General features: G+C 43.8%; 1 protein-coding gene across 2 annotated transcripts in view; it reads left to right on the top strand.

Annotated features, from left to right (window-relative positions):
- The window catches only part of LOC135947049 (TWiK family of potassium channels protein 7-like), a 102,313-nt gene that overhangs the window by 50,017 nt on the left and 26,498 nt on the right, over positions 1 to 25,798 (top strand). For both annotated transcript variants that reach the window (XM_065495606.1, XM_065495605.1), the window contains 2 exons: positions 24,248 to 24,606; positions 25,365 to 25,665. In XM_065495606.1, the coding sequence (XP_065351678.1) occupies positions 24,295 to 24,606; positions 25,365 to 25,665 (613 nt within the window). In that variant the 5' untranslated portion in view covers positions 24,248 to 24,294. The remainder of the gene's footprint in view (positions 1 to 24,247; positions 24,607 to 25,364; positions 25,666 to 25,798) is intronic.

Here is a 25,798-nt window from a genome sequence, read left to right as displayed (position 1 = left end):
AATAATTCGTGTTGCTTTTATGAACTTAGAATTTGGAATTTTTAACAATTTAAAATAACACTCCTTGAAGCAACTTAAACATGATACGTACAACCATGTGACAATCAAAATGCAACCGGCGCATCAATAACGACAAGCAGGTTGCATACTTTGTAATGTCGCAGGGGCCTTTGAAATTATGTGGGGAAAATGTGCTTGATTGCAGTTTCCTTCTTGCTATTATTCCGCAATAAATTTAAGATTAAATATAAAAATATATACTGCACTGTTTAGGTAATATTTATATTAGACTGGTTAATATATTCAAAAGTAACTTCAATATTTATTAATATTTGAAATTATTTACTCTCACATTCTCTCCAGACAGCTTTTAATGCTTGGTTTGGAATTCGAGCAAGAGAAAACAAATCTTCAACATTTCTTATAACCCGAATATAAGAAACAGTGAATATAAGCTTTTCTTTGAGCTCACTCAGGCTGTGTCTTGGTCAAGTTGTTGCTCTTTCTCACACACTTCATTTTTTAACTCTTGATTCATTAATGAATTAGGTATTAATATTGTAGAATATTATGAATGCTTAGTAAATTACAAGTCAATATTAATTTAAATTCACGAACAGTGGCAAAATATGACAGAATAAACAACTATAATATTTCTGAACCTAATCAAGATATCATTTTCACGAGATAAATGAATTTGAAATTGTGGTTAGCAAACAATTGCAAAAAAATGTCTGACTTTAAAACAATATTCCTGAAATCCCTCAATACATCCACTTTATTTCCATCTGACAAGCCGCGAGCCACATACAACACACATTTTCTGATTTCATCAATCGCAGTGCTGAAACAAACAGTGAAGAAGGGGACCGGATCGATCGATTTGCTTAATGGGCCAGGGCTTCGTCTAAATCGAGAAAATGGGCGCGCTAGCTGTTACGAAAAATTAAACAACCAGCACGTCGCGGCGGCAAAACAAATTGTTTCAGTTGCGCGAGCATGCGAGCGCGCGCACAGCGGAGGGAAATTGGCACCAAGACTAGGGCATCGCGGGCCCACAGATATAGAGTGCGCTGGTTTGGTGCGTGTTGGTCGGATCGATGCAGCTGGCAGAGCCATGTTTGGGTTCACAAACGCCTTTTATTGGAGGTTGCGAGCAAAAGCTCGCTCGTTCGCCGGCTCGCTCACCATCAGGCTGTCCGTTCTGCTAGGCGAGGGAAAGCGAGCGAAAGAGACTTGAAATTATTAATCTGTGATCGTAAAAGGCGCGTTATAATTAATTTAAGGTGCGAGAGCGAGCGGAGCGTGCGACAAATTAGTTCCTGGCGCAAAATAATTACCAGCGGCGCCGATCGCGCCGGCTTCCTGCAGCGCCCGAGAGACAGACCTTTATTGCTCACCGGCACACTTTTATTGGCGGTACCCTGAATAATAGGCGAATTGCCGCTCGTCATTTGGCTTCTGAACAGAGGGAAATTTTCAATTTCGGACCATGCCGATGGTGTGTTTGCTCACGCCGCAGTTCGTGGTGTTTGAGCGAGCGAGGCTTGTTCACAGAATGTTTTCTGATGCATATTTTATGCACCAACAAAAGCCATCAACAATCCCTGCTTACACCGCCAGTAAAGTTTGATGGCGTGCAACTTTTGGGCTGGAGGCGTGTTTAAAATGCAAATGCGGACATATATGGTGAGGCACCACTAGCTCCAATTTGAATGCTAATAAATTTCTGTTCCGCATGGGAAGCTGGCACTTTTATTTCTCTCCCTGAAACCAGAGAATATAAATCAGCCAGTGCCACCGAAGGCGCCAACTTGTCGAGGCATGAAAAAATCGAATTGTATTGGAGATAATTTCTGAAAAAGGCTCTGCAGGTAAAGTGGAGAGACAGCTCTTTATTTTTATCATTTCCAGTCGGTAACCGCTCTCTACGAAATGATCCACACAAAAATGCATTCTATGCTTGACCATCAATCAGTTTCCAACATTGAATTGAGGGAGAAATCGCCCCAATCAGGGTTGGGCACCAATCATGTTTCATACATGAACGAGATCCGGAGATCCAATAAAAAAAGAGCAGAAAGTTCCGCCGTAGAAGTGTCCTGGGTCGCACGTATACACCTTGGCCATTCATCGATAACCGGGATGGCAAAGTGCGTTGGTCCAAAGTCGACGTTCAATTTATTAGCGCGATGCCAAGAGCTGAAGTGTAGAAGTTGGTAATTGCAGATGAAAGAAAACAGCCCGTGGGCTGTCATCGTCAGCGCTTGTCGCGCCTTCACTGCCTTCCTTTTCATTTTCTTTGTATCTAAGTTTGCTCTATCCGCTCTATCAGGGCAATTTGGGAAGTCGCCTCCCCCTCTTCTCGTATCATGTCCGGCCCGGTCCCCCATGAGACCAACCGAGGGCTAATTCCTAAAAGTGAAACATAAGTTCAAAAAGTCGTCTGAGAAAAGAACGGATGGCGGTCCGCGTAGAAAGGTATCAAAAGTTGAGTGCTTTTGTCGCTCTTCCGACACGGAATTAATGTGCCAAGGAGAATCTTAAACACAACGGCAGCATCGGCGGCAACGGAAACTTGTTTTCCTCAAAATGCTTTCCAGTCAAAAGGAAATCAGGCAGAGCTTCGAGTTGAATTTTCACGGTTGAACTAGTTTTTTGCAATTTCATTCACGTCACTTTGTTTAACAACGCAAGTTTTATTGTGTGAGAAATAAATTTGACGCATGCTGGTTATTTTCACTGCTTTTTGTTTTTATTTTTGTTCCCGTGCACAATTAATGAAGCTAAATGGAGCGGTACAATTTTTTACACGCTGCAGGCGACGCCGCATTTTTCAAGCGCAAATGGTTTGTGTTTTTTATGGAGATTTTTAATTGTTATTTATGACGCAACGCAGCGGTGGCAATGCAACTTTGCGTATATTTGCCCAGCCAGCGGTATATGTCACGTGTCGGAGGAAAAAGTGACAAGCCAAGGACATTTTTCTTCAATATGCAGAGCCAAAAAGTTGAGTTTATAAAAAGACATCAGCTAACGGTTGATATTGAAAAGAGTGGCAAATTGTGCTTCATGCGAATTTTTAACATCAAAATGGTTTGCCTGAGCGAATGATATACTTCTTCCAAACTTTTCATGGATGATCAATATTGAAAGTTATTGCAAAGGCACGCGAAATCTGTTCAGAATCGCGAAATCTCCGGAATACTGCATCGTTAGGCAGTGGAAAGGTTGGTGTGCTCACGGCTTTTTTCTTTGTGTGCTCCACAAGCAACTCAAAGAAATCTCACCCGAGCAAAAACGCTTATGCCGATGTAATAACATCAAGTAGGCCGGCGAAATGCTAATACAGCAAAAATGCACGCCAAGCCTGGCTCTTGTGCAAACACATTTCGCTTGCAAATTTATTGCCTCGGCGGATATAAATTCAACAAGCAGCAGCAGCAAGCAGCGTGCGGGCAAGCGAAAAATAAATTCGCCTGCATCCATTTATGCGGAAGAGCAACCTTTTTAGTATGCTAATTAGCATATTCTATTTATATTGCACTCTGAAAATTGATTGTGCGGACAGACTACACAGATATTTGATATCAAATTGCACACTGATGCATGTTAATCGGATAAAGCGAGCGCGAGAAAGTAAACACATGCTGCATCTCTCAGTTAGGCGTGGCACTTTCATCAGTCCGTAACTAGTGTAAATTGAGCAACACGACAGCTTTTGCTGCACACGCACACCTGCTGGACCGTTTTAACGATTGGAAATGTGGCATGCTGTTAGCGGAGAAAATGATTCGCGACGCCTGACGGAAGCTGCACAGTCAGCAGCGTGTTCTGCATTTCGTTGCAACCTTTTTACCGCCATGAAAATGGATTTCCTCGAGCGGAATAATGGTTGCCGTGCCTTTTTTGCGTTCACTGTACATCTGAAGGACCTAAGCATAGTGCGGTACATGCAGCAACCTTTCTCTCTATGTAGTATATTTTTAATTTTAAATGAAAAACATTTTTCTCTTGGAAAAAAAATACACACAGAAAACCTTTTTGGACTTGGATAGGTGATTTTTTTTTAAATCCGTTGATTTCCCTTGGACTTTGTAGACGTCAGGTAAAATTGATTTACTTTCAGCCAAGATTAACGATTTCGAAACACGTGCATCCAAACTCTAGTTGACACCCTCTTCCCCAAACTTGCAGCCAGGGAAGGGTTGGAAGACGGATGCTGCACAGCTCGGTGGGTTTCCTTGAAATTCCATAAAATATCAACACCCTTGGGGTTGTGCGTAAATATATCAGCAAATTCGAGACATAGATGAATGGATCAGGTTCTCTTACAACGTTTTATGAGAATGAATACGTTTTTAAGATGTTCTACTTAATGTCATAAGCTAAATTTGTTTAAACAGTTTGAAAAGGTTGAAAACCATCAGAAAACGCCTCGCTAATGAGATGAAATCCGCGCTTTCTTTCGTTCTCACCAGCGTGTTGGTGCCTGGAGCTGGAATTCGCTCCTCTTTATTACCACAACACTCTCTTGAAGGGGTAAAAACGCTCGTGACGTCGGCGCACATGAACAAAAAGCCGCGGCCTATTTAAATTCACACCGGTTAAATTCCGGCCGACAGCAAAAGGCTTTCTTGCCTCGCTTTCATTGCTGTTTGCTCACTTTTTGACAGGCGTGTATGTATATATGCCGAGAGGAAAGGAGCTCTCAGCTCACTTTTTGCGCGCCGCCACACGCTCAGATGCACCGGCAGCGAGGAGTCGCATCGAATAAAATGCATTCCGCCCCAGGGAACCGTCGGATTCGCTTTGTCCCGATTATCGACAACATTTTGCTCTGCATTTTTTCTCCTCATCCCTGCCGGCTGCTGCTTCGTTCCCCTTGCCGCGCGCTTCCTTCCGTCTGAAATATTGAATTTTGTATTATAATGCTCTTTGTGGGACAGCAGAGGCTCATGCACTCGCGCCAAGTGAATATATTTCGAGCTAACGCTCTATTCATCTCTTTTCCTGCGAGCACACCGAGCAGCCTCAGGTGTACTATTTATTTTCTGCCCAGCTCCGACGCCACCAGCACTCTAAAGGGAATTTATTTCTCTGTCAAGATTCATACTTACCAGTGTAAATTAGCTGTAAATGTATGTAAACACATTCAGATGGCCAACATTAATTTCAAATTTATATTCCAGCAGGAGACATAAAAAAAATTTGGTGCCATGCATAAAACAAATAAAGAGTTACTAAAACAGTTAACAAAAGTTTCAATTAATATTGTTACATTCCTTAATTAAATTTTTTTTTTGATACGAGAAGTAGCGTCAAATTTGAAAAACCGAGACCAATAAATCGTTTGTGCCATTGTCATAAGTATGGTGTCTATAGCAACTCTAATCTTAGCTTGCAGTTTTCCGTTCTGCTACTCTGTAACTGTTAGAATTGTATTTTCAGAATTCAATTAATTTTATCCTGTACTACTCAGCGTACAAGGATGCAAACAGCTCTGGTTTGTGGCTTGTTGGATACGGAAATAAACCATACGCGTTGAATAACCCTAATCTGAGTATACAAGAATTGCAGGTAAAGCATTTAATCAAGTTGACGCAAATAAATTTCACGCCCGTGTGTTTACTGAAAACATTAAAGAGAAAGAGGCGTGCGTGCTTTGGTGCCGATCGAATTGCGTTAAAATTGATTAATGGTCGGGTGCGTCCTTTGTGCAGAGGGCGAAATTAAAGAGGAGTCGAGTCTGCCTTCGTTTGCGCACCACAGCTCTGCTCCACGGCCGATTTATGATTTGAATAATGACGCGCTTTCTGCTCCATTTAACCCATTGGCTTACAATAAAATTTTATGTTTTGATCTGACGACGACGACGACGCTGCTAAACGCTCTTGTTTCTCACCGACTCCGTGCCAACATTGAATAAACTTAATCAAATATGAGATTAGGTTTTTCTTCTAAATTGGTTTTGTTTTCCATCGCATTACGACAAAAGTTATCGGCAATATCTCGATCTGATCCATGGGTAATGCAAAAATTGTTTTAATTCAATGTGGTAAATCCATTTTGATAAAAATTGACCAAACATTGCTTTTGATTTGAGTACAGACATGTAAGTAAATTAATTTTAAGCAGCTCAATTGCACTTGGCGTAAAATTAGTAATAATACCCTAATTGCGCTCACAGCAATGACGGAAGTGCAAGCCATTGCCACAACGAAGGCATATATATCTTACCACATCAAATTATCGAGAGTGAGGGCACGTTGAGTGGCAGATGATATTTCCAGCAAAACTAATAGCGTCTTGTCACAAGCATCCAGCGAAGCAGCATGATATTTGATTAATTATCCGCGACGCCCGCGCGTCTCAAAAATAGCGAGAGAGGAAGGCTCGCAAGTGAGCGAACGCTCGGCAGTCAGTCCTTGAACGTACACATGTTTTTTATCCCTCCACAAGCCGGCCCGTCTGGGAGAAGAAAAGGAGCATCAGCTAAATTGAAAAGCGGAAAGGGTGATTGAAGGAAAATACGTCAGAAGAATAGGGATGAATTCAATAACTTCCCTCTGCAATGGCAACACGTGTTTATTCTCTCAAGACAAGCAAGAGGCCCTTTTGCGTCTACCATGAAGTACCTTCGCGTCTCTACGTTTTTCAGCCAAATTTTTTGACCCGGCTTTCATTTAATACTTGCTCCACGAGCGCACCGCCGCTTATCGGCTTGGCAACAACTAATAATGATTTTGCGTTCTCTTTCTCTCGACGGGGGTGGCACTTTGCCAGTCGATTCATTTCGGCACGGCGCTGGCGGTTTCGCCCTGCGACCGATAATATTCGTGTCCGCCGCTTGTTAGTCTCGCGAATGTGCAGACCAATCTATATATTAGCCGCCACATAGACGCTGGAGGAGTTTTTCCTCTTTTTCAGATGTCAGTAAAAGTGACAGACATTGACCCTTGCTGCTAGCGTATCTTAATCAATGCCCGTCAAACGAGAAAACGGCCTGCGTGTTCCAGGCCTCCTCCAGATTTTTTTACCCGAACAATTCCCATGTGAAGGAAAGCTTTTGAATTGTTTATTCAATTCCCCAAAGGCGTGGGATTGGAAAAGCAGTGAACATATCAGCTGCAAAAAGCTGTTCAATTGTTCTCTCATATCAAACAAGAAAAATAACAATAAATGTAGTTTTAATGTTGGTGGTATTTATGCCAATAAGGGCTGATGCATTTAAGGAGGTCATGATGTATAGTCAGTTGCATTTCTGTGCTTTGCGATCTGTATATTTTTATATATCATAGTAAAATGAAATCTTTTAGATTTTGTGTAAAAACTGCAAACAAACTGCAAAAATTAAAAATTAAAATTTGACTACAACGGGGATGAAGTTCAAGTGGTATTTATTCGGTGATATTTATTTATTTATTATCCAAATGAAAATTGCAGTATTAAGTGGTACATAAGTCAAATTAAAAATTTTACTGATGAGAAAGAACAACAAAGCTAGCATTAATATATGATGCAGACTGAAGTCATGAGGGATATTGCGCCGAAAAACTCGAGTAAATTTTCAAAGCGTATGATAGAATATGAAGTAGTGCACGTCGCCAGAGTATTGAAGGTGATAAATTTGCTTCCTTTTGTGCCCTCGACAGGTAGTACACAACACTCAATTCACGAGAGGGTGGCCACACCGATCCGAACAGAGAGATCGCTGGCCCAACATGTGTTTGTTGATTCGGATGATCCGTTCGGTCTATTATGACGCACGGTGGCGTGCGTCGTCCATCTTTGATTAATTGATGCGTGTCAGAACGTAATTAGGCGGCTCAAACAGGCCGCGGGGGCGAATAGACGAACCGAGAGGTTGGGTGCAGCGCGAAACAACAACCGCCGGCAGGTAAATACGCGGGGCGCACACACAGACGCACATAACCACCAACAAGCATCCTGAGGGCGTGGGGCTCCGTAAATCACATTGGGGATTTGGCCACGGTCGCAAACCATCAGCCTCAGCACCGCTCTGTCGCGTGAAATAAACCCTGGTGATCGCGCGCGCGAGTGCCAGCCGGTCTTGATAAATGCGCGTGTCGCGCGTCATTCGCGGTGGCAAAATTCTGTGTCGTCTCGCGAGCACCGAGAGCAGCTCGGGAAATTCGATTCCGGCAGCGGAGGGAAATTTTTGAAAAGCTCAGCGGGATTCAGGAGGGAAGTCGATAGTGAGGTTAGAGGTGATCAAATTCGAGATTTTTATTTAATAGTTTATTTCTCAGCTATGTCATTTACATATATCAAAAAGAGTAAAAAGGCACATGTACAAAGTGATCAGGTCACTGAAACGTCGGCAATCAAAGAATCGTCGAGTCGTACACAGCCTAAGCTAAAAAAACACTCACAAACACGTTAAAACTCGCGCCACAAAAAATCTTTTAGCTCCGATGGGAAATGTGAAAATTGCCGGTCTTGAAGTGGCTGAGGCAAACTATTCCATAGCCTAGCGATCCTAAATGAAAAGGCTCGCTGGCCGAAAAGAGTTCTCACCGGAGGTGGCAGCAGACGCCCGTCACCCTCCTGCACAGGACCAGCCATCAAACGCGCGCCCACATAGAAATCTGTCACGCCACTGGTACACTTCTTGTAGAACAGTAAGTCGTTGAACTGGAGCTGCATCTCGACTGGCATGATTTTCTGATTTTCTGGCGTGGGCAGATGTTTCCCGTGAATGAACCTTAGCGCTTTGTTCTGTACCCTGATGAGCTTCTGCATGTTGGTCTGGGTGGCTGGGTGCCATGCCGGAGAGCCGTAGAGAAGAAGGGGCTTCACCAGGGTGAGATATGCAACCCGCTTGACACGAGGGGTGCAGGCGCTAAGGTTGCGGGAAACGAAGGCGAGTCTTTGTGCAGCTTTGTTCTTCTGGACGTCCGTGTGGTAATTCCATCTCAAGTCACTCGAAAAATGTAGGCCAAGGAGCCGTTCTGTCTGCACGTAGTCGAGGGTTGCCCCGCCGACCACGTAATCCACGAATAAAGGGGTGCGGGCGTGGGTGACGTCCATCACCTTACACTTCTGTGCGTTCAACTCCATCCCGTTGTTTGCGCACCACACATCTACATTTACCAGGTCTTCTTGAAGGTCGTTAATATCCTGCTCACAACCAATTTTCTTGTACAGCAAGCAGTCATCTGCATACTGAATTAGTGTTGTCTTCATGAGGTCTGGAAGATCAGCCACGAATAGATTAAACAGCAGTGGGCCGAGCACGCTTCCTTGAATGACGCCGGAACGTACCTCACTTGGCTCCGAACGGGCCCCACCGTATTTCACACACTGTGAGCGGCCAGTTAGAAAACTCTCAAACCAGCGCAGCAGTGGGCCCTTGACGCCGTAGAACTCGAGCTTGGAAAGCAGCCGCTGGTGAGGGACTTTGTCAAAAGCCTTCGACCAGTCGAGAAACACGGCGTGCACGTGTGCTCCGCTTTTCGAGTCCAACGCCGCCGCCCAGTCGTCGATAGTGCGCAGCAGATGGGTTACACAGGAGCGGCCAGCAGTGAAACCATGCTGTGAAATCGGGATGACGCTCTCACGGGCTAGAAATTCACCCGTTTTATCTCTCACGATCCTCTCCAAGACCTTGCCCACGAGTGATGTCACACTTATTGGTCTGTAGTTACTGGTTTTACTTTTGTCACCATCCTTAAAGATTGGTGTGACGAGGGCATTCTTCCAATCGAACGGCAGTTCACCGTGCTGGAGTGACAGGTTAAAAATATAGGTTAAACTTGGGGCCAAAGACTCTGCGCAATTTTTTAAGACCACTGCAGGAATATTGTCTGGACCAACTGCTGCTGCTGTTTTCACGATCTGTAGCCTATTGTGGACTTCTCCCGCCGTCACTCGAATTTCCTCAAGCGGTTGCTGAATTATTGTCGCTGCTCGCCGGACAAACGGGAAGTCCGAATCTGCACTCGAAAAATTTTTCTTGAACTCCGAACTGAAACCAGCAGCAATATCTTGCGGTTCGGTGACGAATTTACCGCCGACGTTGAAAGTTGAAATGCTGACTGGGACTTTGCTCCGCTCAGAGATGAATTTCCACAAGCGTTTCGAACCCTCGGCTCCGTTGCCCAGTCGCCACATGAAGTTGTCTCTCGCTCGCCTCAGCTCACGCTGCACCCATCTGCGGCAGCACAAGAAATTTTCTCTGTCCATAGCTAAACGAGATGTTTGCCACTTTTTATACAGTTTGTCACGTTGTCCGATGATTTTCTTCAACTGGGTGCTTAGCCACGGAAGCTTCTTCTGACGAGGGCGCCTGATGATTTTTTCCGGAACGCACTCGGCAATCCCTTCAAAAAGCACGCTCTTAAATTTTTTCCATGCGCTATTTACCTCATTTTCCGTTAGGACCTGTGGCATCAGCGCTCTGCAAAAGTCATTGAGACGCACCCAGTCTGCGTTGCGGTAGTCGTAAAATCTTTTTGGTGCTGCAGTCGGACGCACCACGCGCACGTTTATCTCAGCCCGTATTGCATCATGGTCTGACACGCCGGGCACCACTTCTGCGGCTCGGAAAAGCGTAGGTGTGTTCGTCAGAAGCAAGTCAATTGTTTTCTGACTCTTGTCGGTTGTTCTAGTTGGATCTTTAATTAGCTGCTCAAATCCCAGTTCTGCGAACATCTCGATGAATTCGCTGGCGGGCGCGAGACCAGCACGCGGCGCTTCATCCGTCCAGTTGACATCCAAATTCAAATCGCCAAGCAGCACGCACCCATCATATTTGTCCAGATTTTCAGCCACGCGGTCAAGTGACTCAAGGAATGCGGCATTTTGGCCTGCAGTTGACTGCGGCCGGCGGTACGCTGATCCAATTAGGAGCCGAAATTTACCGACAACTATTTGGGCCCAAACTATTTCTGCGCTGTTTTCAAAATGCTCCACTCGTTTAGGCTGCAAGTGCGGCCGTACTGCTAGCAGCACTCCACCCGCGGGCCTCCTCCCTTCGATCCTGTCTTTTCGGAACACGACGTAGCTCGGCGGGATAAATTCGTGGTCCAGCATCTCGGGTGAAAGCCATGTCTCGTTGACTGCCACGACGTCAGCAGAGTGCTCCTGCAACATCGCTGCAATATCCGCAGATCGTTTTTTATTTTTCAACGAGCGGGCATTAAAACACAGCATGATGGGAGTTTCTTTATTCACGGCAGTAATTGTGCAATTTAGAGGCTGGTGAGAAAATTGCGGTGGTGGCGAAATGCTCAGCATCGAATCTGTAATATTTGGCATCGAGCAAGACCAGCAAACATAGTTGTTCCCCTTTCTCATCCTCCTAATTTCTTTTCCATCGAGCCGCAAACAGGTGGCGTGTACGTACTGCTCGCAGTCGGTGCAAACGATTTTGATTGCATTTTTTCTTCCTCTTCTGTCGCAATAGCAGCAAACTGCACTCCTGGCAGCTGGCCCTGGATTTACGTGCACCTGTCCGCTCAGTGCCAGACCAAGAAAAATAGCCCAAATTGCTCGGCTGCCTGGCATGCCTTTCCGTGTTGTCAGCAAGCGCGCCAATAAACGAAATCTCCAAAACCTGCTTTTTATGAAGATGTCACCTGCGATCCAAATTGAAACCTTGCAGTTGCAGTTGACCTCTGATGTGGCGAAATTGACGTCGAAAGGGCGTGCAGTCCTGTATTGGGCTCGGCCGGTGGCTTGCAGGTCATCTTTCCAATCGGCGCTCGCTCGGCACAGCCAACACGCAGCGCACACAATGGCGAGAATCACGCCCCGGCTCATGGTCCTCTTTTTACCTTTTTTTCGCATAATTCAGGCAGTCCAGGGATGAACAGCCCCAGGTAGACGTGGCGGGGATGTTCACGAAGCCCTGGGCTGTCCTGGAGTCTGAAGCAGATCTCAAAAATATGGAAAAAGATTGGAGAGCAGAGGATGCCTTTCAAGGCTGGTGCACACGAGGCATTCATGCTATCGGCGAATGATTGAATATCAGGCTTCATCGCTGGTAACCTGAGCTTTATTTTTGCGTGTGCCCAAAAGTCTCCACCTTGATGTTCAATCATTATTTGAAATGACGTGTGTTCGAAGATAACCATTGGACGTGGGTAAGATTGTCTAAAGAATATTGTTTCTTATCAATGTTGAATGCAAATAAATAATAAATAATCTGTATGAGTGGAAGGCATGGAGTCAATTAATGGAAACCTAATTGTAAGTGATTAAATGTAATAAATATTAAATGTGGTTGATTAACAGAGCACGAGTTAAATATTCCTCGGAACGTTCTGGACTCGGTTGGATTTCCAAACTATCTACATTTAATAAATAATAATGATCTATTTGATTAACAATAAAATTGGTTTTCCGACAGATCCAACTGACCAGCAAAAAGCTAAATCATTACAATGCAGACCCAAACGGCAAAATTGGAACAGAATCTCGTGTCTCAAGAAAAATAGGCATAATATTTTGATGCCGAGATCTAATAAATCCTTGATCTAAGTACCAATTCAAGATTTAAAGGAAACAAGGTCCAACACAATATAACTGCCTTGTACTGCAGGGTATATGCGCAACGACCCATATGTTTGATTTATGCACTCAAGCATGCCCGGCCTTCATATCTGCCGCGGGGTTGTTTTCGCTCCGTTTGTGGAATTTTTAATTGCTTTTGACTTCACTGGGTGCTTTTGTTTGAGTTTCGGCCGCCGCATTCTTTGCACGCGCGGGGTACGTTTGTGGTAGTCGCTCGACTACACTGGCAAAGGGCGTGTATGAAGAGGGAGCCGAATTCCTGTTTGCGTCCAGATCCCACCACTCTGACGGCCTTTCCCGCAGTTTTCGCGCTTTTGCATATTTTAGGCGTTAACTGTGTCATTCAGACTGACGCAAACACGCGAGGGGCTGGTAAATGTCGTTACAACGTACTTTCGGGCCGGTGTGACGATGAATTAAAATTTCACTTGTAATTGCTGAGACTGTTATTTCCCTGCTTAATGTCTTTTTAGCCATAAAATCTTCGTCGTGAATGCCAGATCGTGGCGGTGCCACGGTTAAATTTGTGAGGGGGTAATTTCTTTGTGATTTTTTTCTTCACAGCGCCGGAGCTTGTTGCCTCTTGTAAAAATATAAGCCCATGAATATTTACATCTTCTCTTTTTGACATTAATATATTGCCAGAACTTTTTAATTGTATGCAAGCGTTTCCGTGTTGAAGTTGCGTAGAAAATGAAATAAAACTTGATGCAAAATTGTCCTCTTTTTAATAAAACATACTGTTGCGCAAACAAGAAATTGAGCACAGATATTTTTTCAAAATAATGGCTGTTTGCAGTTAATTCACTTTTTTAAATCAATATTTACGTGATTTAATGAGGCTTATCCATATTCAACATTGTTTGCCTTTATGCATTATTCATACTGAAAAAATGTGATATTTATTCACCCGCTGAGTTGATTCGTGCGTATAACACTACAAATGACACAAACCGAAAACTCTTATACAGCAGTATACGGGCACACGGGTTACATGAGCAGCCATCGACGGCCAATTTCCAGAGACAAAGAAATTGAAGCTACTTATTACTGTCAAACAAACCAATAACACGGAGAAACTGATCCAGGTGGAGCCTCTCGCAGCGGTTCAGGTTTCACTGCCAACAATCCCAAATGACTGGCTCTTCGCACGATGGCTAGAGACTTACGCACACTCGGCCCCCCTTCCCGGCTTGTAGCTTCTATAATTGACCCCCAATTTTCCATTAGTCTATTCTCTGCGGTAGCGGCGGCAGCAGTAGAAGCAGCGGTGATATCGAATCCTGCAAAGTGCTCACGATTGAATTACGGTCTGATAGCGCCGCGAGAGCTAGCGACGAGGGCAGCTACCCGTGCCGGCATTATTATCCACTCTCGTCTCGCTAAGTACGATGCAAAGGACCCGAATAATATGTGGCGCCATTTACTTGTCATCGACGAATGGCGCTGAAAGAGATTCGCTGTGTGCCTGCGCTCCGTCACGGCTCTCAACGCGCGCTGGCGAGAAAAGACGCGCAGCATCTGGCGCGGCCACCACCGAGAAGGACCGCGAGCGTACGTCGTTTGCCCGCTGCTAGATAATGGGAAATCATTTCTGGCAAAAAAGCTGGCGAGGCTAAAATTTTATTTATGGCCCACCGCTGCGTTGATATTTATTGAGTGGGCACGAAAAAATTGGCGCCCATAAGTCATATTGTCGGGCAAATGGGAAATTCTTGACGAAACGCTGCCCTCTGGTTTGCCTCAGCCTCGCTCTCTGGGCGCGAATGGAAGGCGAATCGAATTTATTTATCTGCGCTCTTTCGTTCCATTTCCATCGCGAAGTGCACGAGAACTAGGGCTTCGAGCTGATTGAAAATGAGCAGAAATTCATCGTGCAGCACAAAGGCTGCGATGATGAAAAGTGAGGATTGAGCTGGGTGTTTCTTTCCTCCTAATCAGATTTATACTTCCCGGACGCCTTTTCTAAAGATTCACGTGATTGGAATTGTAGAATTAGAACGCGGAAAGATCGATGCAAATGTCATTTCGTCTCTTTGAGTCCCTATTTCTACTTCAGTCTGATTATTTTCAATACTCAAAGATTGGAAATATTGATCCATGAGAAAATTTCAGTCAGTGCGATAAGACTTAAATTCAAAATCTGACAGTTTAACTCCCAAAAATATTATATCAATCCGCAAATCCCTCTGAAAGCAAGAAAAATGCCTCGAATCAATCAGCGAGCGGCGCGCTAATCCTCTTGACGACAACGACGAATTTAGCATCATACACCATTTGAATGGACCAGTGGCGCTGACTGATGAAACAAAAGAAGCGGCAGTGTGATGAGTCAATCAATTACACGCACCATGAATTGGTCTCAACACAAAAGCGGGTCGCACCACCCATCCACCCATTGATTTCTAGGGGCGCGTTTGTGAATATCGATCAATCAGGCAGGCATTGATGCTCTCGCTGTGGAATAATTGCGCCCGACAGTGATCGTTAAAAATTAGCCTGCTGCCATGGAAATGTCGCCGGCGAGAAGGGAAGGGTTGGCCGGGCTGACACTTTCGAGAGAGAAAAATCTCAGCTGACGAGCTTCTGTTCTTGCATTCGTTCGACACAATTTCCCCTCCTTTTTACTCCCCGATTGGCACACTTTTTGTAGAGGGTGTTTTTATGTGTAGCCAGGGGTTGGAGGGATTTTTGAGCTGAACGAGGTTTTACGCGGACATCGCTCGCCAAAAGAGCCGTTTCCATTATGCGCCAGGTGTGCCGCCAGTGCCTCTTTTTTAACAAAGAACTTTTGTTCCGGGAGGATAACCAGTCGCTTTTTTCAGCACTCGATTGCTGATAGCTGAAATAATGTAGCCATGGGAAGTTGCAAAGAGCGCAAACAGCGTTGGATTGAAATCGGCTTTAATGGTAACATAAAATGCATCAGAATTATTTTTAATGACAGTGTGCCAAAAGAAAGGCGGTAATAAAACGTCAAACTCGATGTAGGTCAAAGAGCCGTGGAGTAATAAAATTGCGTCGACAGGTTGCACGCGCGTGTTTCATTACCATTATTATTAAACCCGCCTGTTCTGTCGTCTGATGACAAGATCCGAAACACCTTTCTTTCGAAGGCCTGCGAGGTACGTGTCTGCAGATGATGATGCAAGCGCAACGAGGCATGCGCTATTGGAATAGCAAATGTTGGGGACGAAATTGCGTCGGCTGCTCTCACCACATGAACACACGTGAGCCGGCATAGACAAGACAGACAGACAGACTAGACAAGCAAGAAGAGCTTGACAAACCCCCGATCGAGCTGCGGGAGGATGCAATCATCCCGGCATGATGGGCCTGGGAGAGTAGAGCGTGCTGGGCAAAAAATGGCTCCCTAGACGGTGATGCATCGGAATGACATTCTGAGAAGAAGTTCTATTGAAATTGAGTGCTTCGTCCTCGGTTGCTTTCTTTGCTTTCTACCGAGGCAGTTAGCAGTCATATAACATTGTCAACCCGTCGCGCTCCACTCATGCACCGGCTACCATTTTTTGCTTCTCTCCGGGGTAATGCTGGAAAGCACGGCCGACTCGTGTGCGGCTCGACGTCGATCCCGTGATTTTGAGCCAGATACGAATTTTCTCGCTGACCAAACAAAAAACTCTGCCACTTTTTGCAGGCAGCCTCGCCCGTGGGGCTCGAATCGATAGCGTTAATTTGCAATCTGGCTAATTAAGCCGTCTGGCACTGCCCTTTGATTGAGGGTGTGCCCTGTCGTACGTGATTTCTCCGCGTTTTGACGACGGGACTCATTTATCACTGATGTGATGGAAGCCTTCAACCGAGAGCATAAAATTTAATACGCTTGCAATAAACGTCGCACGAAATGTGTATCCGAGACTCTGCTTGATGGTGCAGCGATGAAAATGACAGGTCTGCAGTAAATTGAAGCTCGTCGTGTATGTGATTGCGAAGTTGCTTCATGCCGCTGCACATATTCACGCGTTGTTAAACATTATGCGTTGAAATATTTCACAGCGTGATTTTAATTTACGAGACGTCAGAGAGAACGGCAGTTTGATGCGCTACAAAGTTTGATTAGTTCCTCTGTATTTCAACACAATGTGCGAGGGTGGGTGAAATGCTTGTCAGAATCATGAGTTACTGATTTTATTGGTAACACACAATGTCACTTCTTCATGTCCATTTCATGAAACACTATTATGATCACGTTAATAGTTACTGTCAGGATTTTTCGTGCGCTATATTTTGAGATTAGTGCTTGTAAAATCCAGAATTTATCTGGAAAGAATCTGAGCATTATTATTTGCAAGTTTTTAAAGTTTTTATTAAATTGTACAAACATTAAAAATTTCAGGGTGAGGCTAACTCTTTGTTAAAACGTTTAGTTTAAAAAAAACACGGGACTGTAATATTTTAAATACATTTTTCAAATATTTATTATCAAATAAGCGGCAAAAAATATTTTTATATTAAAATCGATTTATGAAAGTTGATTTTAGAAATAAAATAAATCGTATTTTTAATTTTTTCTCATTTAGAATTTAAGCATTTCCTGTTCAAGGTTACAGCTAAAATATTAACACACTTCTGTGGGCTTAGTGAGCAAGTGCTTTCATTAATCGTTTACGTTGGTCTGGCCCATCACAAAGTACTCTCCTGACGGCCCAATTTCGTCATGTAACAGTTTTCGCAGGTTAGAATGGGAGTGTTTGATATCCCATCAGCGGTTCTGTGATTCAAGTCGGGCGCGCGTTTCTCATTTCGCAAGCGTAACGCAAACACGCACTGTAAATAACTCGAACGAATGACCCTTTATTTTGTTATCTTTTCGCTTCACAACATCCCTGTCGGGTGGCAGGCGAACGCTATTCCAAACAAACCCTTATTATGAAACGGTCCGAGCAGTTAGTCATCGGGCGAGGAAATTGCTTTCGTGAGAGCTGTGTCGGCACATTCGCACTTTCCTTTGGCACGACCGGAGGTCGTCTTGAATCAATATCGTTAAAGTTTAATCAAATTTCGGCGTCAGTAGGATAAAAAGCAAATTACGCCGGCCCATCAGCAGCCTCCTTCCCGCGCTTAATTGCGCATCGGGCGGGCGGTCCGCTGTTTTCCCGTCGGCCGTTATCTGCTGATTATGCTTTTTATGCGCCTCGAATTCCTGCCCGATTCGCAGCCGAACGGCTCGTTTCTAATTTCGCTTAGCTACTCTCTGCTAATGGAAAACCAGAGAATGCAGAATACACACACGCCAGCAGTGTGCGCACAATTTTAATCAATCCAGCATGCGATTAAATCAGACCGTGCGTTCTGCGCAAATTCACGCCATACATATTCGTGCCCGACTCAGCGCTGATGCGAGCTACAATGAATTATTGGAATAATTTTAATAAGCCTCCGCAATTGATGTGATTCAGGTGCGTATTTCGATGTTAATATCAAAATAAACGCGCCTACTCGATGTTTTCATAGCATCTGCGTAAATAAACAGAGACAATGTTTTCCTCTACAAACTGATGTATGGTTTTTGGTACAATTACATAGCACACTCCTGCCTTTATGCTCAAATTAAGCATAAATTTAATACTTCTACTTAAGGTCGCATAAAATAAAGCATGTGGTACAGTGGGAACCATAAAATAGAAACATTATTAAAAGCACTAGGCATTTAACGCTAGAACTATTTCCTGTTACAAAGATCAAGTTTTGTTAAGTTTTACTGTTGATCCCAGTCCCATTTTTCTTGAGAAGCCATTTTTACAAAACCCGTTTTTTTCATTTTCAACCTGTTAGGTTCATAATGAAATGCCTGATTTATAAAGAAAAGAGTCAAGACAGCAGGCACTATTTTTCAATCGCAAATATTTTTGGAAGCAAACCCTCACGTAGCACTTGCAGCGTGCTATTTTATCTTTCTCTTTTGCTTTCCTCCCAAACCCAAACTCCCCACGGCAGTTTTCCCCTGAACCCACTTTTGACCACGACCTGGTATGAAATCGAAGAAGATGATGATGAATGAACAAATAAAACAAAATGATTTGATTGTTTTTAATAAATATAGAACAACATTACATCTTCTCTGCACTGCACTGCCAAAAAGGACGAAAGCCAACAAGGCTAAGCCTTTTGGCCTGATAAAAAACCAAAAATAGTGATTGAAACCATGCCTATCTAGAAAATGAGATCTCGGCAGTCTCATAAAATTCGGCACAAAATTTTCGAGATGTATCGATCTCAGGAAAGTTAATTTAATTTTTCCATCAAAATAAGTCAGACAGTATAGGAAAAATAATGGTTACCTTGACAAAAAATATACTGCCATTTTGACGCGGATTTACTCTTTGTTTTAACTCTGCTAAAAGTTTTGAGGATGCACACACTATCAGCTCTCTTGCCTCTGTCTGGCGTTCTCATCTATGCAGACAAATGCAAACTGCGCAAATGGACACAGAGAGGACGAAAACAGATTTTCGCTGCCGGATTAATTACTGTGTACCTGTAATTACACCCGAGCGCGAGAGCAAACTCGTACCTTCTCTCGTTCCAGCCGACCAGAGCTCTGAAATTTTGTCTGTGTAGTTAGTTTGGCCCCGTGCAGAATATGGAGCAATAAGGCTTCCGCGTTTCTCTTCATCGCCAGCAATTATTATCCCCTATATGTGCCCTGCGGAAAACTGGCAGCATAAAAGCTTCCGTCCACTCATGACAATCATGCCCAAATGAAACGAGCTCATAAGCACGTCGGGGCGGATTGCTTTACGCGGGAGGGCTTTAAATGACGGAGTCTGTAAATAAATATAAATAAACTGAGAATAATGAAGAGTGCGGAATTAGTCCATTATTACTGAGTAATGAGGGTTCTTTTTCAGCGCTAAACTTTTTCCGCCTTTTTTCGTTAACAACACCGCCCCCCCCCCCCCCCCCTATTTAGAGTAAATATCAATGGAGCTCATTTTCAGGACCGAGAAAGCGAGAGGTGTAATTGAATCTCTCATCCATCCCTACGGCCAAATGAGGCTGAGGCTGGAATTAGCCGTGCTTTTCCCCATTTACGACGCTTTGTATATAGCGCTAATAAAAAAGTCTGCCGCAAAATGCAGCAAAGCACACACACGCCCGAAAAAAAGTTCGGCCGCAGCAGTGGCTTTTGAGATAAACTTATCTGGCGCTTAATGCATTTGCTTGGCGGGAACATAAACGAATTCGGTGTTTTTGCCAAATCTGGGCGAGAGGGCGCACGCCTTCGCCTTGCTCTCCCCAGCCGCCGCTGCTCTTTTGGATCTATTCCACGTCACGCAAGTGGGGGCAGCGCATAGGCAAAGGGTTCCTTTCCTTCTCAATTCTCAGCCGACCAGCAGCCGATCGGCATCCCTGGTGATTCAATAAATCATTTCACCTAACGGACCCTTCAGCCACTTAAGTCCCTTGCTTTTATTTCACGCACACGCCGCTTCCCCTGTCACTTTTAGCATGGAAAATTGACTCTTTCCTCAGCTAACCCCGACTGCACCTTTTATATTTCAGGCGGGCCCGTCGCTGGGGCATTTGTGCCGGCGTGACATGTAAATTGCGATTTTTAAGAAGGCGTCCCGCGCCGCCTCATGAGCTGCGATTTATTGGTCGCTCTGAGAGCAGAGGGCCGCTCCGCTGGGGAAACGGGTGGCGCGAGGAAAGCTGCTTGCTCGACCGCTTGATGGTAAAGTCATTTTTTACGGTCACATGAAAAATGCTATTTCGTGATGAAGGATTAAAGCTGCTGGAAATGGTGCTGCGCCGAAATTGAAACAAACTCTCTTGGTCAGCGTTTGCTGAAGTTCAATATGTTTGAAACGCACTGTTATTTGTTTACACAAATAAGTTTTCAATTAAAAAAAAAAATACAGAGAAGAGCCTCAATTTTAGAATTCCGGACTGTGTGATTTGTTTTTTTCGGATTACCGTTATTGATAAAAATAGCCGAAGCGCGTAATTAATGCTTTCAGAGAGGATAAACGAATAACAAAATCCGCATTCGTCATATGTCCTCTAATGGCACGATTTAATGCTTCTAGAACACATCATTGGCAGTAAAGCTTTTTTTCTACCATAGAAAGATTTTACGCCTGAAAATTTCAGCCACAGAAAAAGGTAAAAAGGGTGCTTTATATATTGCTGACTTTGCGTGACTTTTTTGTCAATAACTTAGTGGCCTGTGGTTGGTGATTGAAAAATGCGAAAAAAAACTCTTTGGCGACAACATTTGGGGCAGAACGGATAAAGCGTTCGGCTCTTTCAGCACAGCGTGCGTCTCTAGTGTATTGATTGGACAAACAGGCTGCCGTTGTTCTGCCGTTTTTCTCATATAGAACTCGATTATTTGGCAAATTTGACGCTGCAAATTTCCATGCATACGAGGCATTCCAATTTATTCTCGCATCTCAAGAGAGAAAATTGAAATCCGTGATGGAGTGTTCGGATCTTGGGCGTTCGGCGGCGTCATTTTTCGGTTGTAATAACTCTCGCGTGCGGGCGAGAGAGAAGCATGGATGCAATTTGTTTCAGGCCATTGCCCATGCGGCTCACTTTCGGCACTGATATTAAATTACTATGCTTCTGTAAAAGGCTTTTTGAAAAGTGTGCGTAATAAAGTTTACACTGCTGGAGAGAGATTGCTTTTTAGCCTTGCGCTGCCTCAAAATAAAATAAAAAGAGTGTGTGTCAGCCGGTGGTTGGTTGGTCGGAGGCAGTCACCTCGGCGCGCGGGCAGCCCCCGAGAGGAGAAGGATGCGAAATTTTTGTTACTGCCACCGCACAGAAATGGGGTGGCAGCCAGCCGGCTCCCAGCAGAATAAGATATTCACCGAATAGATTTTTCCAGCGGCAGTCAGTCAGTCGAGAGAGGGCATAATAGAGCTTGTCGCGCGCGTGGAGAGAGACCAAGGTTAAAGACCTGTCTACCTCCAATTTAATTTTCGATTATGTGGAATGAAATCGAAAATCAGTTTCCGATGATGGAAGTCGGTGGCCTCGAGAGCAGCCCACGGCAACAGATGATTACTGCTGTGCTTCCTTCTCCAAGCGCTGTAAAATTAGGTTCTAAATATAGCTGCCGGTACTGCATTCAAGTTTTTCTTGGCTCTTTATTTATTCATCTTAACGATAATATTTACATTTCAACGAGATTGCTTTCTTACCGCAGTTTATGAAACCTTGAGAGGGTACCAAAAAGTTTCATATAAAGAGCACTGAAACATATGATAGTGCTTGGGTACAAAGAGTTGCTAATTAAATTAATTATTAATTAGACTTTTGATGTATTATGTTTTGAAACCAAGACAGTATTTTATTATTTCTAAAATCAAGACAGTATTATTTTAACTACCTTCTGAACTACCTGAAACAAACGTCAGATAAAAATCCTTTGAAAAGCTGGGCAGTACGGCAACGTGCTATTTTATTTTTCAATTGTCACTCGTCCTTATACAATAAGTCACTTCCGCACAGAATAGAGCCATTTCGAAATTGATATATAAGTTTTCGTAGAATTAATTTTCTTTCGTGCAAATGGGGCATTATTATTGGTCTCCTAATAAATTTCTTCTCAAAACTGCGTAGTGCTGCATCAATCTCTTTTATGTCAAATTTAACAAATACCTTTTATATTGGCTTTGAAATAAGACGGTTGTCGACATCGCCAGCAGTTTGTGCGGAGGGAGAGTTTGGCTGCCGACGCGCTCATTCTTTGCATTGAAAATCGATTCGTCAGGCAGCAAAGAGCGCCGACGATATCAGCGCCGCTAGAGAAATAAATCTCCATAAATAAAGCAGACAGCGGAGTGTTGGTTGCAATTGCTGGAGAGAAGTGGCTATTAACTCCCGCGCTGCCGCGCTGAATCCGAGACATTACAAGCCAGGGGCCCATTTTTTCTCATCACGATCGGTGGGCGAACAGACGGACGGCTAAAACGAGCCCAACAAACAGCCGGTCTGAAATATCGCTTGCACAGACCTTTGAACGCTTAAATACGTTATCTGGCCGGTCCGTTATTAAACTTGCTCGCCAACCCTTGCGCGCACAATGCCGCGGGCACTTTGCTGCTTTTTACTTTTGTACCAGGCGAGGAAAAATTTGATTTACCTGTTGAACCACGTGCTTTTGACAACACAACGCGAAACAAGCTTCATGGTAACTAATTGGATAAATTTATTGACAAATTCAGCACAAGTCGTATGGCTTTTAATCGTGCAATTTAATATTTTTTAATAAAACCAATTAATTAGACACAACAATTTGAGCTAAAAAAATTCTTGATCTCGATTCCCCTTGTCACGATCTATTCTATATATTGTGTAGCTTATTGTGAAATAATAATACATTTTTCTTCTGAGAAATAAATCGAAACTAGCCATTTCAGATCCGATTTTTTTCGGATATTTGCTCAACACACTGGGTAAACTATAGATAATCCCGAATATTTAGAGAGTGAGTAAATTAAAGGTAAATAAGTGAAATTGAAGACAAGTATGTTGTAATGATTTACAGTTTTAAACAAGAATCATTAAAAGCATTGGCTCAAGATGCAGCAAAAAAACCCAAGCCATTTGATCGATTGAATGATTCTCTTTGAGTGTTATGGTTGCACCAGCAGCAAGAAGTAAAAATACACTCAATTATTTAGCGGCTGCTTTCCAGTTCTTCATGCCTAGCCCACGCGGCACGGTGTGCATTATCAAAATTCATCACTCCATAAATTGCGCTGTTATAATCGTAAAAATCAGGGGCCCCTTCGTCCTCGTAACATAAGCAGGTTATGAGAAATTGCGTGTGTCCTCCTTCTGCTAGGCGCAGCGGTGGCTCACTTTTAATTTGCAATAATTCGGGGGCGACGTGGAAAAAGTGAAGTCGTCGTCGTAAAGTCTATTTTATGCTCTGGCCGACTCCACTCGGGCTTTCTAGGGCAATATATGGTATGACGAGCAGAACAATGGGGCAATTCCAGAGCGCGCTCTTTCGGCTCGCTGCCTGGCTCGCTGGCAGGCCTGCCGGAGTAAAACAAATGTCAGAAAAGCCGGTAATAAAAACGTCAAAAGTGAGCAGCAAATTATAATGCATTGTGGCCGAGAAAGCTGTGCGCGCGCGTGTATTATATCATTGGCATTACTGCTTTTTTATGCCGAAAACTTTTGTGTCAAATCTCCTTCACTACTGACGTCAATATGCATGGAAATTTTTTACACGCCATGAAAAATTACCCGGCGCACCAACGACGACCGACAAGCCCAGCAGCCACTAGCCTGCCTTCCACGCCTGACAGCGCCAATTTTCCATTTTTTTTTCAGCTCGTGTCATTTGGAAAATAAATTCGCGCGTTCATTTTGACACTCGTTCGGCCCCCTTTGCTCTGTCAAACTGGGAATTTATTGTTATTGTACATGTGTAAAAATTTAACTGGCACTGTTCATTAACTCGTTTGTTATTCAAGCCGCAGCTGCGGATAAAAATAGATGTCCTATCATCAAAGACTTTGCCCCAAATTTACTTTGCCGCGTTTACCAATTTGCCGAACTGCGGTATACGGTTCGCACCATCGTGCGTTAATTGCGTTTAGGATGACACGGAGTAAATTGAATTCGTGGGATATTAAATTTGATTTGCTGCCGGAATAGAATCGATTCTGTTCGTTAGTGAAAATGCACTTCAAACTTTGTTCCCCCTCTGTTGCAGACCGAAAATGGTGTTAGAATGACCTTGACTGCAACTGGGACGCCACCATGATGGAGAACGCGGGCAGCGTGGCCTCAATCCGGCGGGTGCCGGCTCGATCGTACTCTGAATACCAGTACCATTACCGCAGCCCTTCGACGCCGACGGCGGCCACGACGGCCAACGGGGTGGGCAGTGCAGGCAGCGGCCGCAAGGAGCGCGGTGGCTGCCGCTGCTGCCGCAAGTGTTGCTCGGCGCCCACGGCCTCCACCCTGGGCAACCTGGGCGTCTGCTGCCTCGTGCTCGGCTACACTGTGCTGGGCGCTTTCACCTTCATGGCCCTCGAAGGTGGCCACACTCGCGGACACGTATCACAACAGGTAAGATATCTGTAAAAATTAACTGATATTGAAAACAATGAGAAGGCCAGCCAATTCAAACGTCGCAATAATTATTTAGGAGCCCAATGGAAAAAAATCGTTTGGATTAGGATAGATCATTTTATAATTTTGATTTTGTTCAATTCTTTTTATTTATCTGCCACCAAATAGCTTTCAGGCAACAAATAAGAATGAAAAATATGCATTTTAATTCCCATGAGCCCGAATTAAAATTAATAACCCGGTTAAATTTTAATAGGGTTAATGATTTATTTCCATAATTTTACCCTCTTTATTAAGTTTTATTGTGGCCGTCTATTTAATAGCCTTCCAGCTACTTCTCGAATGTTGAGTTGCTGTGAAGTTCATAAAATACAATTTAAACATAGTGTTAATTCTAACCCTGCAAGAAGTGAAAAACGGTAGCTCCTGTGTTTTAGATTTAAATTTAGTTAAAAAAATGGGTATAAAATAACAAATAATTGGCTTTCTAACCAATTAAAAAGCTGCAGCGCACCGAAACCCTAGACCGGTTAGTACGTTACAAAGCCAAAAGAATTCGTCAAACACTTTTATAAAAAATTTAATTTGCATGCTGCACTGTAAAAGAGCACAGAGCGACAAAGCTTAACCTTGTTCCGTCCTAAAACAAATCTGCAATTTTCAACCCGTGATTCGAATTAATATTACCACTCATCCAAAATAATTCTTAGAACAATAGGTGAAGCAAAATTTAATTTATTTAATTATTTTCTCAGAATCACCACGATCGGATGGAAAAGATGATGAACGATGTACGAACCCAAACCGTGGAGAAACTGTGGACAATCACAGAAGCGCTCAACATCCTGTACAAAGACAACTGGACGCAGCTGGCCACCCACGAGGTCATCAAGTTCCAAGACTCGCTGGTGCACACGCTCAGAACCGGTGGTCAAGCAAACCAGAATTATCGAGCTGGCACGTCAGGGTCCCTGGCTATCAGTGGACCTCACGCTAACCACCGCTGGACGTTTTCATCATCATTTTTATACTCTCTCACACTAATCACCACCATCGGTGAGTGCTTTGAAAACTTCTAAGATTTTAACATTTGTTTACTCGCAAAATTTGGATTTGTTTTGCAAAAAACGGCCTTTTGATAGTATAAAAAGCAAACAAGACTTAATTAAACCAGTACCAAAGTCCCGTT

The sequence above is a fragment of the Cloeon dipterum genome, chromosome X, assembly GCF_949628265.1.
Source record: "Cloeon dipterum chromosome X, ieCloDipt1.1, whole genome shotgun sequence".
Taxonomy (NCBI): domain Eukaryota; kingdom Metazoa; phylum Arthropoda; class Insecta; order Ephemeroptera; family Baetidae; genus Cloeon; species Cloeon dipterum.
This window is presented reverse-complemented; position numbering and strand designations above follow the sequence as displayed.